The sequence below is a fragment of the Galeopterus variegatus genome, unplaced genomic scaffold (genome assembly GCF_000696425.1).
Source record: "Galeopterus variegatus unplaced genomic scaffold, G_variegatus-3.0.2 Scaffold500, whole genome shotgun sequence".
Lineage (NCBI taxonomy): Eukaryota > Metazoa > Chordata > Mammalia > Dermoptera > Cynocephalidae > Galeopterus > Galeopterus variegatus.
In genome coordinates, this window is record NW_007726611.1 from 553,205 (window position 1) to 576,036 (window position 22,832).

Genomic DNA, 22,832 nt, shown 5'->3' on the forward strand with positions numbered 1-22,832 from the left:
ACAGAGGTGTGTGCAATAATCATAGATACAGATAGAATATCTTAGTTGGCTCTTGACTTATAATGACAAGACAAATTCATAAATTGTTTAGAAGTAAAAAGATACATTGGAGCCTCTCATTCATGTATTCTTTCCTAACTATAAAGTGATGTGTAAGATAATCATATAGACAAGACAAATTCATAAATTGTTTAGAAGTAAAAAGATACTTTGGAGCCTCTCATTCATGTATTCTTTCCTAACTATAAAGTGATGTGTAAGATAATCATATATACAGATAGAATATCTTTAGTTGGCTCTTGCCTTATAGTGACAATTTCATAAATTATTTAGAAGTTAAAGAAACGTTGAAGCTTTCTCATTCCCCATTGTTTCCAAACTATACAGAAGAGTAAGGCAAGGCCCCAAATAAATGAAGTCATTGAAGTAAGCATATTTGATAGTAGTTTTTATACTTATTGTCTTGGTTTCTTTAGATTTGTTTAAACCATTGAGACCCATTGGCATTTGGACCACTATGTGGTTTTATAGCTTATCTGTTAAGTGGAAAAGCAGATTAAACTAACTTTAGTTGAGTGAACAATATACTGATTAATTACAGTTTAGTGGTTCTGTGGACAAATAGGCTTTCCAGATGTTGCTGTGCTTCTTCTCCCAGTATGTGTTTCTTCATTCTCCAAAACAGATGTTTCATTGGTGCAATATCATGGTTTTGTATTTGTTTTTGTCTCTCCTATTACAGGTTCATGTTAGAGCTGGTCTTTTTCATGGTACAGAGCTCCTGTGTAAAACCATCGTAAGCTCAGAGATATCAGGGAAAAATGATCATATTTGGAATGAACCACTGGAATTTGATATTAATACCTGTGACTTGCCAAGAATGACTCGATTATGTTTTGCTGTTTATGCGGTTTTGGATAAAGTGAAAACGAAGAAATCAACTAAAACTATGAATCCTTCTAAATATCAAACCATCAGGAAAGCTGGAAAAATGGTAATAATATACTGACTTCTAAATGTTGTCTTATATAATGGAATAATTTTAAGACTGAAATAATTGAGTAATATTAGTTAAATCATATCATGTAACTTTGGTCCCTAGGATCTTATTTTAATAAGACAACAAATCTTCATGTTTACATCTTGTTCATTGAATTACTTTTGACAAACTTGTTTTAGTAAATTTTATACTATCAATGTTCTATTGCAAATATAATAACTTTCTAGAAGACATGGATAAAAAAGGAATGAAGGTATTTAAAAAATGTACAGCTCCACAGTCCCTGAACTGGAATTCCAGTTGCTACTATATTTGAGAATTCAGAATTTTGTGCATTTTAGAAAGATCATAGATTGAACCTCGCTGAATACACCTTGTGGGGGCTGGGGCATAAATGTGTAATCAAACACATCAGCATTTGGAGTGAAATATGTGAATATTCACACTAAGTGTGATAAATAAAGACTGTTATTTACTTTGTGTCATCCCTGGCCATGTTTTGCTATAACGTGACTAAGTGCTTTTCATTTTCTTCTTTATTTTTGAAAAGTATTGGGGGGTTAGGAACATGAATTTTATATGTTTATAAAACCTAGTTACTGTCTTTATCTATATAAATTTGTGTCCTTTTGTTCTTAACATGGGAATGTAAGCATTTTCTCTTGTTATCATTATATGTTCCTTGAATAATAAGTTTTTATGACTAAAAAGCTATAGTATGACTGTTTTTTCCTCTCCTGATATAGAATTCTCCTTAAAGTGTTTATTATTCATAAGATTTTTTGATACACTCTGGCCAAATTAATGCATCTGTTTAAATGTCTTGATAAAGTGCTACCAGTTCAATGCCTTCTTTTTAGAGACAGAAATAAATTCTACAATACCTAGAGACTTTGCCTCCTCCCACATTAATATGTATGTACGCTGAAAGCTCTTAAAACATACATCCTGATATTATATCACAAATATTTCTTGAATCATTAAAAATTTCTCATAGTTTTCTAAGGCTGTAATATTACATTTTGATATAGTGTTTCACTGTGGGACATTAATGGGCTTTTAGGGTTTTCTTTTTTGGGGGCAGCTGGCCTGTGCAGGGATCCGAACCCTTGACCTTGGTTTTATTGGCACCACGTTGTACCCGAGTGAGCTAACCAGTCAGCCCTAGAGTTTTCTTTAACCATTATAAAGACGGTGAACATTTTTCCATGCACATTTTGTTCTCATCTCAGATAAGTATTTTATAAATCAGCCAGAACTTTCTACAACTAACTTTTTGTAGCAAAGAGCATGAACATCTTCATACCTTAAAGTTCATTCGTGGTATATTTATGCAATGGTATCTTTTTCAACAGCATTATCCTGTAGCATGGGTAAATACAATGGTTTTTGACTTTAAGGGACAATTGAGATCTGGCGACATAATATTGCACAGCTGGTCTTCATTTCCTGGTAAGATTTACATCTTTATCCTTAGTGTTAAAGAGTAACTTTTGGCATGTGAACTAGTTAATGTCTTTTTATGACACATCATTCTTTCAAATCAGTAAATCATTATTTTGCGTCTTTGTTATTTATTCTAAAATAGATTTACACAAATTATTTTCATATATTCATAAAATGGTTTGTTTTTGAGTATATTTCTTAATTCAGTGAATGTGTTCTTTAAACATTTTATTTTTATAGTTTTTTTTGAGAGATTCTCTTGAGGAACAACCTTATAATAACCTTCATTGCTTCTGCTTGTACTAATTTTCTTTACTTGTAGAAGGAACAATGGGAGAAATAGTGAAAACACTTACTCTTTAGTTGGCTTTAGCCTGATATTTGAGGTAAGTGGAACCTTTTCCACATGCCTGTATTTCTTAGCCACTACCCAAAATGTCCTCATCAAGTGAGTTAGATAGTTTTATTCCCATTTTTGCAGATGAGAAAAGTGAAGCTTAGAGAAAATCAGTCAGTTTTACATAATTGATTCAAACATAGGATTTGAATGAAAGACTGCTGAACTCTTTCCATTATTCCATACTGCTTTCCCAAATGTTGGAATTTTCCGTGTAAACTTTGCATTATAATAGTGGCTTTCTTTTTTTTTTTCTTAATTTGTTAACACATTTAGTGAAGATGTGAACTTATTTGAATTTTATTTTGTGAGTGACAGACATTTGAAAATGTTTATACATTAGCAGTTGCAACCTGAGAAATTATTTTTGGATTCAGTTATTTACTGACATATTTATATACTTCCCACAATCTGATTTGTGTGTATGTGTGTATATTCTCCTATGTCTACTCTCGCCTGCATATACCTTCAGTAATTTTCACTAATCATGTTATTCCACAAGTATAAGAGAACTGTGTATATTTGACATATTTCTTATGTGAAATTTGTGATATTTTGTGAAAGTGTATTTTCACAAAAGAGAAAAATTATGCCTTTCAGCACTACACTGCCTTGAAAAATCTTAATTTAGGCTCACATGTTCCCAGAACCACCAAGCAACTTAGCTGGTATTTTTAGTAAAAATGACAGTTTTTGGTGGTATTAACTTGGCATACTGTGAACCTAACTTCATCTCTAAGAAAATGTATGATGAAAAATAATAAATGAACACAGTTAGCTCTGCATATATCAGCTCTAGAATTGTTCCAGTATGGGCAAACAAGAAACAAAGGAACTACGAATAGTCTATCATCTAGAATCTTTAGATTATTGAGTATATAATCCCATTTACTGGTTTCTTTTGTATCTTTCCAGAATAGGTCATGTGTACACTAAGAAATACAAATGTAGATTTTTATTTTCCTCCCTGTTCTTACACCAAATAGCATATTCCGTATGATGTTCTGCTCTTTGCTTTTTTTTTTTTAACCATATGTATCTAGAGAATTGCTGCCCCCTCCCCATTTTTTTTAAACAGAATTAACTTTTGGTAGTTCAAACAGTGCTATAATGAATGACCTTGCTTGCAGGTACCTCAGGTATAAGGTTTTGAGTCAAAGAATAAATACATTTGTAATTTTAATAGATAATCACAAATTGCTCCCCAATAGAGATTGTACCAATTTGTACCTTTCATTTGTTCAGGTATAAGGTTTTGAGTCAAAGAATAAATACATTTGTAATATTAATAGATAATCACAAATTGCTCCCCAATAGAGATTGTACCAATTTGTACCTTTCATTTGTAGTATATGAATGCCTTTTCTGTGATCACTTTTGAACAGGTTACCTCTGTATGTTTGGGGCTGATAAGTGCAAAGATGCTATATGTTACTTCAGACAGGTGCATTTGATAGGACAAATAAGTATAATGCTACCAAAGAGCACAAATATGGGATTGTAATTTGCTGATAAATCAGCCCTAGAGGTATATAAATTATAAAAGTTACCTCCATCCAGGTGAAAATTGAATCTGTGAGATGAGTAAATATTAAACATGATGAACAAAAGATTAAGTACCTGAAACTTATAAATGCTTCGTAAAGATTTTCTAGCTTTGGGAGATAATTCTGAGGATATATACTTTATGGACATTAGGCCTAGATAGAATGGACCTTATCTTTTTTTCCTTAGGAAGAACAGAGAGAACAATTGTGCTAAAAATCAGTATAAGAAAAGAGAAATTACTTTGGAGAGGGAAGACCTTAGATTGTATTCCTTACTTTGTTCCCTCATTTGAGTTTACTTATCTGTGAAATTAGGCAGTGACATTATATGAACTCCAGGATTTTCTGACTGTATTATAATTTTAAGATCCCATGTGCAGTCTGTGAATGGACAATATTTAGGGTGGTAGAGAAGGGAGAGGAAAGAGTGCCTTGAAGGAAGAAGCAGCTGGTGAGGTAAAAGGAGCACCACAGTAACTACCAGAGAAGGTATTTGTGTCAGCAATCACAAGATAATAAAGGAGCATTAACAACATTACATTTGACAAGAATAATGTTATTGATGACTCTCAAAATATCAGTTTGAGTACTGTGATGACTATGAAAACCAGATTATATGTGATTAAGTCCATATACAGTGATGAAATAATAATTCCTATGAGCTACCAAATTTTGATGGAGGGAGAGTAGTTCCAATTAAGTTTTTTTTTTTAAGAATGAGAATACTTACCAAATTTGAAGAGGTAATCTAGCCATCACTTTTAACTTTCTCATTTTAAAGGTGTATGCAAACTTGTACTGAAGTTTTGTTGCAAGCATTATCAGAAGATAGAGGCTTAGTGATGTAATTATGTGCCAAACTTTCTTAGGTGACCACTTTTTAAGTAATTTTCATGGAAGGAAATTCATTACAATTTTTTTAGTTTAATTTCTTGAGAATCAAATTTATTTGCCTGTTTTAGATGAACTTGAAGAAATGTTGAATCCAATGGGAACTGTTCAGACAAATCCATATACTGAAAATGCAACAGCTTTGCATATTAAATTTCCAGAGAATAAAAAACAACCTTATTATTACCCTCCCTTCGATAAGGTAAGCTAATTATTTAAAGAACCACAATGCATGAAATAACTGAATTATTAGTTCCCGGCCCTGTATGTTTATAGTTTAAGCTCCCTATGTCTCTTTCTCTTTCAAAATGTTGCATACGGTGACAGCTTGGGTCAGTGGAAAGACCTCAGAGCTGGAAGCCCTCTAACTCTATTAGTCCTGGCTTTATCACTTACCAAGTAAGACACTGCATCTCTGGAGTTCAGATTCCTCATTTATAAAATGAAGAAGTTACAATTTTTCTGAGGTCTTTTTAATGTAAAGGACTATAAATGTATTCATATGTTACTCATGTAAAATGTTCATTTAAACATGCTCAGCATGTAGGTTCAGAGATTAAAGATATAAATACTGCTGTGTAAAGAGTTGATTTTCAAAGAACAAATGATTTTTGTTGAATATTATTAGTAGTAGGACTTCCTAAGGTAATATTTTTGTAGAGTCTATAGTAAAAACTTCCATTTCTAAATACATTTCCTTAGTATACAAGCTACATGTCTTGGAGAGGAGGAGATTATCTGGTGGGGGCTGAAAACAGGGCTGCGATAATTTACATGCTGAGAGAGCTAAGCTGTCATATGTTTTATCTTCAAGTGTGGCATTCTTGTTTTACGTCTGATTGGTGGTGATTTTTATGAGAAATCTTTGAACGAATGCTCAGAAAAGAAACAAGAAGTTTTAATGTCCTTAATTCATTTGAGAACAACCACCTTTAAAGATTGATATTATACTAAATAATATTTAAATTAATCAGCCTGTAAACTTAATTGCATTTTAATGTTCAACACTACCACAACTGTATAGAGATTTGTACGTATTATGCAAAGTAAATTTATGTAACTCAATGTTCTTTATTTTCATTTTAATTGAATTTTATCCACCCAAGAAGTAACTTCTCAAGTTCTTTTAAAATGTCTTTGTGACCAATAGTTTACAACCAAATTAAATTTTATGCTTATTGCAATAGAAATTCCAAATATGACAAGAGCCATATACCTTAGTATACATTGAGTAGAAAAAAACTATATTTTGACTCACCCAATACATTTTTATGGTGGCTTTATTTATCCCTTAGATAGGAATTTATCCATAGGCTATAGCTACTTGCAATACAGTAGCTATGACAATTATTATGTTCAACTGTCAGTTACAGTTTCTTTTGGATCAAATGAAATGCTTTTTGAAGCATTTCTACAAATACAGTATTCTATGCAAATGTAAGTCTTTTTAATATTTCAAGAGAAGTCAAATTTCCCTAAAGTATTTTATTTCACCATTCCCCAGTCATCTGCAACTTTCCTTTTGCTTTTCTAATTTCTTGGAGTCTGTCTTGAATAAGATGTAATAGAGATTTCAGTCTTTAAATATGTATAACTCTAATATTTCAAGAGAAGTCAAATTTCCCTAAAGTATTTTATTTCACCATTCCCCAGTCATCTGCAACTTTCCTTTTGCTTTTCTAATTTTCTTGGAGTCTGTCTTGAATAAGATGTAATAGAGATTTCAGTCTTTAAATATGTATAACTATGTCTATGCTTGGGTTTCCTTTAACTGTTCAAGTTATATACGGCTATTGTAAAATAAATAATACAGATGTAGAAAGTGAAAGTTCCCCCCAGTCCTGTTCATTTCATTTAATGCTTATTGCTGTAATCACTTGCATATATTTTGCTTTTCAAGTCAATTTTATGGTTATTGCTTAATTTTAATCACCATAATCTCATTTTATCATCACAGCAACTCTATGGGATGGATGGGAATTATCACATTTTACACATAAGCCCATAGATAAATTACTTACTATGATTGCATAACTCAGTAACAGGGTATGGATGATGGATTGTGATTCTTCATCCATTGATGTTCCCACTGAACAAGTGGGTTCCCATCTTATCAAGAATGAGGGCCCCCTTTGAACTTTATGAATTTTTAAAATAATTTTTAGGTTTTCCCTTGTCATTACTTCTACTGTTGATATCTGTTAATTGAGAAAAATACATAATTGACAAAAGCTTTTTCTACATTTAGTAACTCTTACGTATATTTGCATTTTCTTAACCAGAATACATTTTCCTATATTTCAAAAAAAGATTGTCATAAGTATGCAAGCCACTACATATTTTATCTACAAGCAATCCTAGTGCTCCCTAGGAGTCACAGTCCCTTACAAGATTACCGTTATTTCCTTGTTATAAAGAGTTGGAAGCACTTGGGAAGTACCATTTTGCTTTTTAAAATTCATGTTTCTTTTATAAAGCGTAGAAATGCAAACCATGTGTAGTCCTTTGTAGTCTAAGTAGTAGTCATTTACACTAAAAATTCTACAAATATGAGAACCAATTTTTTTTTTTAAACAGATTATTGAAAAGGCAGCTGAGATTGCAAGCAGTGATAGCGCTAATGTATCAGTAAGTATCAAGAGTTTTAAATGGCCCTTTCTTATTATAGAGTTGTGCACAATTCTGGGTACCTTCATCTCATTTATGGTAATGAGACGAACTTACAGAAGAACATAACTGATATGCAAGAATAGTCTGTGAGGGTGGGTAAGTATGCACGTGCTAGTGTTTTGTTAAATGGCAGCCCCGTTTGTCCGTGATCTGTGTTCAATGGGTAAGCCTTTTTCTTTTTTTTTTTTTTGACCAGTAAGGGGATCGCAGCCCTCGGCACGGTGATGTGGTCTGCACCACGCTCAGCCAGTGAGCACACTGGCCATCCCTATATAGGATCCGAACCCATGGCCTCGGCACTACCAGCGCCACACTCTCCCGAGTGAGCTATGGGGCCGGCCCCTTTTTCTGATTCAAGTACAGCTTCAACAGCTAGTCTTTAAGGGAAGCCTCGGTACCTCATAGATTAACAATACAGTCTTAGTGAATATTATTCAGTTAAACAAGGAGGCTGTATTTCTATCATGTAACAAAGCAGGTGTAATAAGGACAAGCATCAGAAGGGGGGATCCAGGTTTCTTCCATCTTGGTGTTCCACTGTGTTTAACATGTACTTTCTATTTTATAGTTTAATATTATTGCTGCAGCTTCCTATTTGACTACATTCCAGCCTACAGAAACAGGAAAAGCAAGACTAGAGGCCACACCCCATTCTTTTTGAGGATATCATTAGTATATATCTCATTTTGCTCTTATCTCATTGGCCAGATCTTAGTCATATGGCCACACTTAACTACCAGTGAGGCTGGGAAATGCAGTCTTTGTCTGGGCAGTCATGTGCTTGGCTAAGAGTTAGAGACTCTAGTACTAAAGGAAGAAATGAAAAATGGATATTGAGGGACAAACAGTAGTCTCTGCCACACACTCTATTCCCATTTTTTCCTACTCAGATATTACAAAATAGATTACTTTGTTGACTTGGGTTTTATATATATATCATCTATCATCTGTACTTTTTAACTTAATTTTTTAATTTAATTTTTTGACTCTAATTTACCTTTTTGCACTCTAATCTAAATATTCAATCTAGTAGACCTTGTTGTTCTCTAATCTAAATATCCTCTTCTCTTGGGGGCTGGCCAGTTAGCTCAGTTGGTTCTAGTGCAGCGTTGTACTACCCGGGTCAAGGGTTCAGTTCCCATGCTGGCCAGCCACCAAAAAATAAAAAACAAAATTTAAAAAAAAATTCTTTTCTTTTGTTATTGGGTTAGAACTTATAAGTGTCTTCAGCAAAGCCATTCTATCCATGAATGGTAATGGTATAGAGGATAGGAGGCAAAAAGAGACAGTATGTATGTTTTTCTCATTCTCACAGAATGAAAGCACTGTTTAGTGTTGGCTAGTTGAGGAAATGTCTGGCCTAGGCTGTTTCTGCTTTGCTAGTAGACCTCTCAAAATCTTTCTGTATCCCTTCAGTGCGTGTCATCTGCTGCTACTTTTTCACTAATGTCTTTTGGTTTCAATTTTGACTTTTGAATTTGAATGCTTCACCCCAGGAAAGAGGAGCATGAGTGTCAGGCTTCTGGTCTCCCCAGTGAAGAAAAGACTCTGGGCCAGATTGAAACCATAAAAGCCAAATCCTGCCCGCCCCTATTTTTTTCCCCTCAGTTTGGTGATACAGGAATTGCTGGAGACAGTTTCAGATGATTATTTAATTTGTAAATATTTTACAAATTTTAATAGATGAAATTGTATTTATGGCCAAATAAAAATTTGCATGAACGATTGGTGGGATTAATGTAATAGCATCATTGTGTCAGGTTCCTTTTCCTTGCTGAGAATGCAGACTTGACTTTAAGGGCAGTTCTCGTTAATGAAAGAAAACAAGTTTATTACAGGTCTAAACTTATTAGCTTGTCAATTATGGAATCATAATTACAATTTAAGTTTAGGAGATAATAGTTATATTGGGATATTTTGGTTCTAATGCCTTTGTCTAGTTACTCTTAGCTATACTTAATATTGCTCCTTGAACCTCGGAGGAATAAATTAATTTTCATTATGTCTGCTATAATCTTGTACCTTACCTAAGTCAGAGGGTTCCCTGCACACATAGGATGCAGTAATCTTGTCCAGGTCTCATGTACTTTTTATTATTATTATTATTATTAGGCACATAGTACAGTTAATAAATTTGAGGATATCGTTGATATGTATTATTTTTGCTCTTACCTCATTGTCCAGATCTTAGTCATATGGCCACCCTAAGTTTGCTGGAAAAATGCAATCTTTAGCTGGGCAGAGGTGAGCTTGGCTAAGAGTTAACAGTTTCTAGTCCTAAAGGAAGAAGTGAAGAATGGATATTAATCATGAAACCAAAAATGAAAATATCTTTCTATAACCTCCAACATCTGTCCTCCCCAGAGCTAACTGTAAACAGGTTAGTTTATAGCTACCAATCCTTGTTTCATGTGTAAATATATATATCACCCCCTTTTTTTAAATAAATGAAACCATTATATATATAGTTTCTTCCTTTTTCATTTAATGGACTTTGTGGATCTTGTCATGTTAGTATGAATAGGTCTACTTCACTTTTTTGATACCTTCATAACATTCTATAGCATTAATTATTAGTTACCATTTGTTATTAAATAAATATCTCATTTATGGATGTTTTGCTTTTTTCTAGGTTTTTTTTCCATTAAAATGGAGCTGCAGTGGCTATTTTGTATATGATTCTTTGTACATGTTATGTATTTTGTAGGATAGATTCCTAGAAGTGAAATTATTAGATAAAAATATATGCACATTTTTCATGTGTATTCTGCCAGATGGCATACCCTAAAAGACTAAAAATTTACAGTGCCACCTTTACTGTCGAAGAGTTTCTGTCTTTTTGCATTTCTGCTAATCCTTTTAATTATATCAGTCCAATGGACCAAAAAATGGTGTCTCATTATTTTAACTTGCATTCCCTTAGTAGTAAGTTTGGGTGTTCTTTTTCTTTTTATTCTTTTTTTTAAATTTTAGGAATCTTTTAAAAGATTTCCGATTGTTTCTTTTTCATTGCCACCTTAGTTCTCCTTGAGGAAATAAATAATCTTGTTTTTAAAGTGGTCTTGATTCTTGTTTTGGCAGTTTTCTTTCATTGTGTTGGTTTTCCTCAAATGTCTGGTGAGTCTTAGTTTAGTTTTTATTTGAGATTCCCTGACTGTCTGCCTGTTCACTGTAACATTCCCTCAGCAACTGTAGGAATTAGAGTCTCCTTTGTGTGAAGATTTCCATACCCTCTGGGATCAAGTGTCTCCCTAGGACTCAGTACACATGCTCCTCACCTCAATCTGGGGGTTATGCCATTGCTGTTCCAGATCAGTGCAAACAGAGGAAGGGGTATGCCTAGTGAAAACAACTGCTTCATCTGCAGATCCCTTAGTAATTTCTCTATGATTGCCCCTGTCAGTCCTCCCACTCCTTGTACCCTTGAGTTGGAGCTCCCCCAGAACTGTGTGCACAGCAGTGTCACTATTCCATCGGCCTTAGAAGATCCCTGGTCCTGTCTGCTTTCTCTGATTAAAGGATCCTATGTTAGGCACTTTTCTTCATTTCCCAGGGCTGTTATTGATTGATATTTTTTAAAAGATAAATCTTACACTTTATGGGGTTTTGGATGAGAGGAATGGAGAGAATTATGTTCTCATTCTGCTATTCATATATATGCCAAGAGTAGGTTAAGTTTCTTAATAAGATGATGGTAAGTTCACTTATCAAATTATGTGTGTGTCTGTGTGTGTGTTTACATGTGTATGTGCATATGTTAAACATGTATAATATGTATCCACATTTAGTTCATCAGGTGAATTTACCATCACCTTATTAAGGTACTTAACCTGCTCTTGGCATTAAAAATTTTTTTAAATTGTGATAAAATACATATAACATAGAATTTATCATCTTAACCATTTTTAAGTGTACAGTTCAGCAGTGTTTGATATATTCACGTTGTTGTGCAACTCATCTCCAGAACTTTTTCATCTTGCAGAATTGAAACTCTATACCCTTTGATCAACAATTCCTCATTTGCCTCTCTCTCCAGCCACTGGCAACCACCATTCTACTTTTTCTCTCTATGAATTTGACTGTTCTAGATAACTCACACAAGTGGAATTATTCAGTATTTATCTTTTTGTGACTGGTTTATTTCATCTGGTATAATATGCTCAAGGTTCATCCACATTGTAGCATGTCTGATTTTTCTTCCCTTTTAAAGTTGAATAATATTCCACTGTATGTCTATACAGTAAAACATCCCTTAACAACAGGGGTATTTTCTGAAATATGCATTGCCAGGCAATATGATTATTGTCTGAACATCATAGAATGTACTTACACAAACCTAGATGCTATAGTCTACTACACACCTACACTATATGGTTTAGCCATTATAATGTTATGGGAACACCATCATGTATGTAGTTTGTCATTGATCAAAATATCGATGTGCAGCATATGATTGTACTAGATTTTGTTTATCCATTCAGAGAACACTTGAGTGGCTCCACCTCTTGGCTTTTGTGAATAATGCTGCTATAAACATGGGTGTTCAGGGCCGGCCCGGTGGCGCACTGCTACAGTGCGCCGCTTGGAAGCGCGGTGGCGCTCCTGCCGAGGGTTCGGATCCCACATACAGACCGGTTCCTGCTCANATTTCAAGAGAAGTCAAATTTCCCTAAAGTATTTTATTTCACCATTCCCCAGTCATCTGCAACTTTCCTTTTGCTTTTCTAATTTCTTGGAGTCTGTCTTGAATAAGATGTAATAGAGATTTCAGTCTTTAAATATGTATAACTATGTCTATGCTTGGGTTTCCTTTAACTGTTCAAGTTATATACGGCTATTGTAAAATAAATAATACAGATGTAGAAAGTGAAAGTTCCCCCCAGTCCTGTTCATTTCATTTAATGCTTATTGCTGTAATCACTTGCATATATTTTGCTTTTCAAGTCAATTTTATGGTTATTGCTTAATTTTAATCACCATAATCTCATTTTATCATCACAGCAACTCTATGGGATGGATGGGAATTATCACATTTTACACATAAGCCCATAGATAAATTACTTACTATGATTGCATAACTCAGTAACAGGGTATGGATGATGGATTGTGATTCTTCATCCATTGATGTTCCCACTGAACAAGTGGGTTCCCATCTTATCAAGAATGAGGGCCCCCTTTGAACTTTATGAATTTTTAAAATAATTTTTAGGTTTTCCCTTGTCATTACTTCTACTGTTGATATCTGTTAATTGAGAAAAATACATAATTGACAAAAGCTTTTTCTACATTTAGTAACTCTTACGTATATTTGCATTTTCTTAACCAGAATACATTTTCCTATATTTCAAAAAAAGATTGTCATAAGTATGCAAGCCACTACATATTTTATCTACAAGCAATCCTAGTGCTCCCTAGGAGTCACAGTCCCTTACAAGATTACCGTTATTTCCTTGTTATAAAGAGTTGGAAGCACTTGGGAAGTACCATTTTGCTTTTTAAAATTCATGTTTCTTTTATAAAGCGTAGAAATGCAAACCATGTGTAGTCCTTTGTAGTCTAAGTAGTAGTCATTTACACTAAAAATTCTACAAATATGAGAACCAATTTTTTTTTTTAAACAGATTATTGAAAAGGCAGCTGAGATTGCAAGCAGTGATAGCGCTAATGTATCAGTAAGTATCAAGAGTTTTAAATGGCCCTTTCTTATTATAGAGTTGTGCACAATTCTGGGTACCTTCATCTCATTTATGGTAATGAGACGAACTTACAGAAGAACATAACTGATATGCAAGAATAGTCTGTGAGGGTGGGTAAGTATGCACGTGCTAGTGTTTTGTTAAATGGCAGCCCCGTTTGTCCGTGATCTGTGTTCAATGGGTAAGCCTTTTTCTTTTTTTTTTTTTTGACCAGTAAGGGGATCGCAGCCCTCGGCACGGTGATGTGGTCTGCACCACGCTCAGCCAGTGAGCACACTGGCCATCCCTATATAGGATCCGAACCCATGGCCTCGGCACTACCAGCGCCACACTCTCCCGAGTGAGCTATGGGGCCGGCCCCTTTTTCTGATTCAAGTACAGCTTCAACAGCTAGTCTTTAAGGGAAGCCTCGGTACCTCATAGATTAACAATACAGTCTTAGTGAATATTATTCAGTTAAACAAGGAGGCTGTATTTCTATCATGTAACAAAGCAGGTGTAATAAGGACAAGCATCAGAAGGGGGGATCCAGGTTTCTTCCATCTTGGTGTTCCACTGTGTTTAACATGTACTTTCTATTTTATAGTTTAATATTATTGCTGCAGCTTCCTATTTGACTACATTCCAGCCTACAGAAACAGGAAAAGCAAGACTAGAGGCCACACCCCATTCTTTTTGAGGATATCATTAGTATATATCTCATTTTGCTCTTATCTCATTGGCCAGATCTTAGTCATATGGCCACACTTAACTACCAGTGAGGCTGGGAAATGCAGTCTTTGTCTGGGCAGTCATGTGCTTGGCTAAGAGTTAGAGACTCTAGTACTAAAGGAAGAAATGAAAAATGGATATTGAGGGACAAACAGTAGTCTCTGCCACACACTCTATTCCCATTTTTTCCTACTCAGATATTACAAAATAGATTACTTTGTTGACTTGGGTTTTATATATATATCATCTATCATCTGTACTTTTTAACTTAATTTTTTAATTTAATTTTTTGACTCTAATTTACCTTTTTGCACTCTAATCTAAATATTCAATCTAGTAGACCTTGTTGTTCTCTAATCTAAATATCCTCTTCTCTTGGGGGCTGGCCAGTTAGCTCAGTTGGTTCTAGTGCAGCGTTGTACTACCCGGGTCAAGGGTTCAGTTCCCATGCTGGCCAGCCACCAAAAAATAAAAAACAAAATTTAAAAAAAAATTCTTTTCTTTTGTTATTGGGTTAGAACTTATAAGTGTCTTCAGCAAAGCCATTCTATCCATGAATGGTAATGGTATAGAGGATAGGAGGCAAAAAGAGACAGTATGTATGTTTTTCTCATTCTCACAGAATGAAAGCACTGTTTAGTGTTGGCTAGTTGAGGAAATGTCTGGCCTAGGCTGTTTCTGCTTTGCTAGTAGACCTCTCAAAATCTTTCTGTATCCCTTCAGTGCGTGTCATCTGCTGCTACTTTTTCACTAATGTCTTTTGGTTTCAATTTTGACTTTTGAATTTGAATGCTTCACCCCAGGAAAGAGGAGCATGAGTGTCAGGCTTCTGGTCTCCCCAGTGAAGAAAAGACTCTGGGCCAGATTGAAACCATAAAAGCCAAATCCTGCCCGCCCCTATTTTTTTCCCCTCAGTTTGGTGATACAGGAATTGCTGGAGACAGTTTCAGATGATTATTTAATTTGTAAATATTTTACAAATTTTAATAGATGAAATTGTATTTATGGCCAAATGAAAATTTGCATGAACGATTGGTGGGATTAATGTAATAGCATCATTGTGTCAGGTTCCTTTTCCTTGCTGAGAATGCAGACTTGAAAATGGCCTGGAATCTCCAGGAGTGAGGGTTCATTTTTTAAAAAATAAATAAAAAGAAAAACTTCAAAAATTTAAAAAAGAGAACTTTTGGCCGGCCCGGTGGCGCACTGAATAAGTGCGCCGCGTCGCAAGCGCGGCGGCGCTCCCGCCCGAGGGTTCGGATCCCACATACAGACCGGTTCCCGCTCACTGGCTGAGCGAGGCGCGGGGGCAACACCGAGGGTTGCGGTCCCGTTGCCGGTCCCCGGTCCGGTACGGGGGCAACACTGAGGGTTGCGATCCGTTGCCGGACACGGAAAAAGACAAAAGACAAAAAAAAAAAAAGAGAACTTTTGGCCGGCCCGGTCCCGCACTGAATAAGTGCGCCGCGTCGCAAGCGCGGCGGCGCTCCCGCCCGAGGGTTCGGATCCCACATACAGACCGGTTCCCGCTCACTGGCTGAGCGAGGCGCGGGGGCAACACCGAGGGTTGCGGTCCCGTTGCCGGTCCCCGGTCCGGTACGGGGGCAACACTGAGGGTTGCGATCCGTTGCCGGACACGGAAAAAGACAAAAGACAAAAAAAAAAAAAGAGAACTTTTGGCCGGCCCGGTCCCGCACTGAATAAGTGCGCCGCGTCGCAAGCGCGGCGGCGCTCCCGCCCGAGGGTTCGGATCCCACATACAGACCGGTTCCCGCTCACTGGCTGAGCGAGGCGCGGGGGCAACACCGAGGGTTGCGGTCCCGTTGCCGGTCCCCGGTCCGGTACGGGGGCAACACTGAGGGTTGCGATCCGTTGCCGGACACGGAAAAAGACAAAAGACAAAAAAAAAAAAAAGAGAACTTTAAGGGCAGTTCTCGTTAATGAAAGAAAACAAGTTTATTACAGGTATAAACTTATTAGCTTGTCAATTATGGAATCATAATTACAATTTAAGTTTAGGAGATAATAGTTATATTGGGATATTTTGGTTCTAATGCCTTTGTCTAGTTACTCTTAGCTATACTTAATATTGCTCCTTGAACCTCGGAGGAATAAATTAATTTTCATTATGTCTGCTATAATCTTGTACCTTACCTAAGTCAGAGGGTTCCCTGCACACATAGGATGCAGTAATCTTGTCCAGGTCTCATGTACTTTTTATTATTATTATTATTATTAGGCACATAGTACAGTTAATAAATTTGAGGATATCGTTGATATGTATTATTTTTGCTCTTACCTCATTGTCCAGATCTTAGTCATATGGCCACCCTAAGTTTGCTGGAAAAATGCAATCTTTAGCTGGGCAGAGGTGAGCTTGGCTAAGAGTTAACAGTTTCTAGTCCTAAAGGAAGAAGTGAAGAATGGATATTAATCATGAAACCAAAAATGAAAATATCTTTCTATAACCTCCAACATCTGTCCTCCCCAGAGCTAACTGTAAACAGGTTAGTTTATAGCTACCAATCCTTGTTTCATGTGTAAATATATATATCACCCCCTTTTTTTAAATAAATGAAACCATTATATATATAGTTTCTTCCTTTTTCATTTAATGGACTTTGTGGATCTTGTCATGTTAGTATGAATAGGTCTACTTCACTTTTTTGATACCTTCATAACATTCTATAGCATTAATTATTAGTTACCATTTGTTATTAAATAAATATCTCATTTATGGATGTTTTGCTTTTTTCTAGGTTTTTTTTCCATTAAAATGGAGCTGCAGTGGCTATTTTGTATATGATTCTTTGTACATGTTATGTATTTTGTAGGATAGATTCCTAGAAGTGAAATTATTAGATAAAAATATATGCACATTTTTCATGTGTATTCTGCCAGATGGCATACCCTAAAAGACTAAAAATTTACAGTGCCACCTTTACTGTCGAAGAGTTTCTGTCTTTTTGCATTTCTGCTAATCCTTTTAATTATATCAGTCCAATGGACCAAAAAATGGTGTCTCATTATTTTAACTTGCATTCCCTTAGTAGTAAGTTTGGGTGTTCTTTTTCTTTTTATTCTTTTTTTTAAATTTTAGGAATCTTTTAAAAGATTTCCGATTGTTTCTTTTTCATTGCCACCTTAGTTCTCCTTGAGGAAATAAATAATCTTGTTTTTAAAGTGGTCTTGATTCTTGTTTTGGCAGTTTTCTTTCATTGTGTTGGTTTTCCTCAAATGTCTGGTGAGTCTTAGTTTAGTTTTTATTTGAGATTCCCTGACTGTCTGCCTGTTCACTGTAACATTCCCTCAGCAACTGTAGGAATTAGAGTCTCCTTTGTGTGAAGATTTCCATACCCTCTGGGATCAAGTGTCTCCCTAGGACTCAGTACACATGCTCCTCACCTCAATCTGGGGGTTATGCCATTGCTGTTCCAGATCAGTGCAAACAGAGGAAGGGGTATGCCTAGTGAAAACAACTGCTTCATCTGCAGATCCCTTAGTAATTTCTCTATGATTGCCCCTGTCAGTCCTCCCACTCCTTGTACCCTTGAGTTGGAGCTCCCCCAGAACTGTGTGCACAGCAGTGTCACTATTCCATCGGCCTTAGAAGATCCCTGGTCCTGTCTGCTTTCTCTGATTAAAGGATCCTATGTTAGGCACTTTTCTTCATTTCCCAGGGCTGTTATTGATTGATATTTTTTAAAAGATAAATCTTACACTTTATGGGGTTTTGGATGAGAGGAATGGAGAGAATTATGTTCTCATTCTGCTATTCATATATATGCCAAGAGTAGGTTAAGTTTCTTAATAAGATGATGGTAAGTTCACTTATCAAATTATGTGTGTGTCTGTGTGTGTGTTTACATGTGTATGTGCATATGTTAAACATGTATAATATGTATCCACATTTAGTTCATCAGGTGAATTTACCATCACCTTATTAAGGTACTTAACCTGCTCTTGGCATTAAAAATTTTTTTAAATTGTGATAAAATACATATAACATAGAATTTATCATCTTAACCATTTTTAAGTGTACAGTTCAGCAGTGTTTGATATATTCACGTTGTTGTGCAACTCATCTCCAGAACTTTTTCATCTTGCAGAATTGAAACTCTATACCCTTTGATCAACAATTCCTCATTTGCCTCTCTCTCCAGCCACTGGCAACCACCATTCTACTTTTTCTCTCTATGAATTTGACTGTTCTAGATAACTCACACAAGTGGAATTATTCAGTATTTATCTTTTTGTGACTGGTTTATTTCATCTGGTATAATATGCTCAAGGTTCATCCACATTGTAGCATGTCTGATTTTTCTTCCCTTTTAAAGTTGAATAATATTCCACTGTATGTCTATACAGTAAAACATCCCTTAACAACAGGGGTATTTTCTGAAATATGCATTGCCAGGCAATATGATTATTGTCTGAACATCATAGAATGTACTTACACAAACCTAGATGCTATAGTCTACTACACACCTACACTATATGGTTTAGCCATTATAATGTTATGGGAACACCATCATGTATGTAGTTTGTCATTGATCAAAATATCGATGTGCAGCATATGATTGTACTAGATTTTGTTTATCCATTCAGAGAACACTTGAGTGGCTCCACCTCTTGGCTTTTGTGAATAATGCTGCTATAAACATGGGTGTTCAGGGCCGGCCCGGTGGCGCACTGCTACAGTGCGCCGCTTGGAAGCGCGGTGGCGCTCCTGCCGAGGGTTCGGATCCCACATACAGACCGGTTCCTGCTCACTGGCTGAGTGAGGTGTGGGAGCAACACCGAGGGTTGCGATCCTGTTGCCGGTCCCGGTCCGGTACGGGCGCGACACTGAGGGTTGCAATCCGTTGCCGGACACGAAAAAAGACAAAAAAAGGGAAAAAAAAAAAAAAATGGGTGTTCAAATATCTCTTTGAGACCCTGCTTTAAATTATTTTGGATATGGTCTCAGAAGTGGAATTACTACCATATTATATGTTTATCCTATTTTTAAATTTTTGAGGAACTGCCATACTGTTTTCCATAGTGGCTACACCATTTTACATTCTCACCAGCCATGTGCAAAGGCTCCAGTTTCTCCACATCCTCTCTGATACTTACTTTCTGGGGTTTTTTTGGCGGCTGGCCAGTTATTTTCTGGGTTTTTGTTTTTGTTTGTTTTTAATAGTGGCCATTTTAACAGGTTTTGGCATTTTTAAAAAACAGGCTATTGAGTCTGTAGAACAGGAATAATTCATTGTTTTTGAATTATGATTATAGATTGGCAGCTTTTGGTCTTCTCATCTAATGGTTCTCAATATGTAACTATTTTGCCCTCCCTGGGGCAATTGGCAATATCTGGAGTTGTTTTTCGTTGTCACAACTTGGTGGAGTGGACTGCTGGCATCTTGTGAGTAAAGGTCAGGGTGCTGCTAAATGCCAATAGCAATATATGGCCAATAGCCAAATATCAATAGCACGGAGGTTGAGAAACCTCATATCCTTTTACCCTTTTGTTCTTTACTGTGTATTTTCTAAAAACAAGGACATTTTTCTACATAACTAAGAGTACATTCATAAAAATCAGGAAAATAATATTGATACAATTATATTGTCTAATCCACACATTCCAAATTGACCCAGTTGTCTCAGTAATATACTTTATAGGTCCAGCATCCAACCCAGAATTAATTGTTGCATTTCATTGCAGTGTACCTTTAGTTTCCTTCAGTCCAAAACAGTCTTCAATCTTTACTTATCTTTAATGACTCTGATATTTTTGAATAATACAGTTCAGTTACTTTGTAGAATGTCCCTCAATTTGGATTTGCCTGATGTTTGGTCATGAATAGATTCCAGCTATGCATTTTTAACACAAATATCCACAGAAGTGAGATAGTAGTTTTCTTCTTACTGCATTGTATCAGGAGGCAAACAGTGTCAATTTTTCCCCTTACTGTTGATACTGTTATCACTTGGTTAGTATGGTATCTGGGAGGTTTTTTTACTCTAAAGTTAATATAAGTATTTTGTGGGCACATATTTTGAGACTAGGTAAACATCCTGTTTCACATCAAGCTGTCACTCACTTGTTTTTACAGTCACTAATACATCTAGCCTGAATCAGTGTTACTACAATGAGTTGTTAAATGCTGATTTTCATTTTGTTTTTCCGTTTGGATTTATTAGTTGGTTTTATACCATAGGATAGAGGTTTTTCTTCTACCCCATTTATTTACTTATTCTTTTTTTTAAACTTATTGTTGTTTGGATTCATGATTTTGATTTTATTTAATGACATAGTTACTGTCATTTATTTTAATATTCAGATTGTCCCAGATCTACCTCATGGGACCCCATTGAAGCTGTCTCCTGTGTCTTTTTGACATGTCCCTGTCATTCCTTCAGCATTTCCTTTCTGATACAACAATGTGTTCAAGGCTCATCTGGTACTTTCCCTACCCCAGCTTTGGAATGAGCCATTTCTCCAGGGAGTGCTGATTCCTTTAATTTGTGAAAAGTATTTAGAATTCAGATCTGGGCAGTGGATTTGCTCATTGCTGCTGGGGTGCAATTGCTTCTAGGCCGTTTCATGAAACAGAGCTAGATAGTATATATTTATATGTGTTTGCCTACAAGTATTTGGGCATACACACAGGTATATTTATTTATCTGTCTATTAAATAAAAACTATGAGTTCTCACCATTGCCTCTAATTTGGATCCACTACTACTGAGCATTTTCTAGCTTTTGCCTTTTCATTTTTGTAATTCCCTTTTTCTAACAGTGAGAAATCTGGATTCCTATTAACCTTGATGGATTTACTTATTTACTCAAACCCTTGTTTGTAATCAGTCTCCCAGTAATATAACTGTCTTCTTAGTCTCTGGCCCATCAGTCCTGACTGCTGTTTGTCAGTCAAGTCCGCATTTCTGGGCAACACTTAGTTAACTCAACCCTCTGTCCCTTGCACTCTCAACATGCCATATGAGTCTCCAAATGACAAATGAGTTTTTGGCCCTCCATAGGGAAAGGAAAAGAGCCATAGTCTTTTTTTCATGTGCTTATAACAAGGTGTTTGTTTTGTTTAATTTTGGTCAGTAATCACTATTATGTCATAATATGCATGTTTGTGATTTTTGAAAATCTAAACGTAAAGAGAAATAAAGTTGAGAATATTGGTGTTATTTTTCACTGCTATCCACCACTTTTGTTATCTTATTTTAGTACAAGCATTTGAACATGTGTTTAAGTTCTCAAGTTATACTATACAGTATGATTTTTCATTACTGATTTTTTTGAGATTTTAAAAGAATCTAAGATTTTGTGTTTTGTTAGGCTTCCTGCCACACTTTTGGTAGTTTGCTTTTTCCTTGGCATTATCCATTGTTGTACTTTTCCTACCTCAATAAACAATCACAGCACAGTTATACAGCTAATCCATTGCTCTTCCCCATAGCTTATTCCTAGCTCTTTAGGGTATTTACTTAATAGCTGGTCTGTAAAGGTCTAATTTGGATCTACCAGATTATAGTAGGTCTGCTAGCTTTTTACAGTATTTAACCTAACAGCATTTTGCCTTAGTCTGACATGAACAGTTTACTCTGTTTGTTGTTTGAAATTTACACTCTTTGTTTGCATTAACAGGTTTGACTAGAAATTTCATTTCCAAATTCTGATGACATCATTTTTCAGTGAAACCCTTTTTAGGTTGCATTTATGAATATAAAACCACTATAATTATACATATAATCTTTTTTTGAGTGAAACTGCCTACTTATAAGGTTGAAAGGATTTGGGGTTTACTTATTTGGATAGTCTATGGCTATCTTAAAGAGGATATTGTAGTATGCATTCTCTTCAATTAATTTATTAAAAATTAGGATTCTTCAGCTTGGTATTAGAAACTTCATATTTTTCATATTTTTTTCAGTGTTCATATTTGAAAGGAATACAGATCATTTGGAAAAATGATTATACTATGAAAAGAAATATATAAATTGTTTTTAAAAACTTTTTTTTAATGTGATGGATGATAAGTCCATAATGGAGTACTAAGGGACACCAGGGTGTTTGGTTCATAACCCTAATCCATAAAGATGATGTTTTAGAAGATAATTACATATTTCTTGGTGTCTTTGCCAGAGACAGATACTGACCAAGAAATTCCATGGGCTTGACCCTGTGTGATAATTCTTAAACAAATAAAACGAAATGGAGAATATTCCACTCTCTACCTCATTTCAGTGATCATGACAGCATGTAACATACTTTGACTTAGTTCTCCAGGGTCTGGTAATTCTCTTACTTTGCCAACTTTTATATTAAATAATCCCACGTAACTAATATTTTGAGATACTTAAAAGAAAAAGTCATATTTTGATCATTCTCGGTAACTAGATTAAAGTAAAATGCTTAAGCATTTGTTTAAACACTAAACACCTGCAACATTTGTGTGTCTGTATGTCTTTCTGCTT

At 35.5% G+C, this 22,832-nt stretch overlaps 1 protein-coding gene across 1 annotated transcript in view; it reads left to right on the forward strand.

Moving 5' to 3' along the window:
• Positions 1-793: 793 nt before the first annotated feature.
• PIK3CB (phosphatidylinositol-4,5-bisphosphate 3-kinase, catalytic subunit beta) overlaps positions 794-22,832 on the forward strand; it is a 74,870-nt gene continuing 52,831 nt past the window's right edge. Inside the window, exons 1-4 of the mRNA XM_008569452.1 lie at positions 794-994; positions 2,356-2,452; positions 5,353-5,483; positions 13,573-13,623. Coding sequence (XP_008567674.1) covers positions 881-994; positions 2,356-2,452; positions 5,353-5,483; positions 13,573-13,623 — 393 coding nt within the window. The 5' untranslated portion in view covers positions 794-880. The remainder of the gene's footprint in view (positions 995-2,355; positions 2,453-5,352; positions 5,484-13,572; positions 13,624-22,832) is intronic.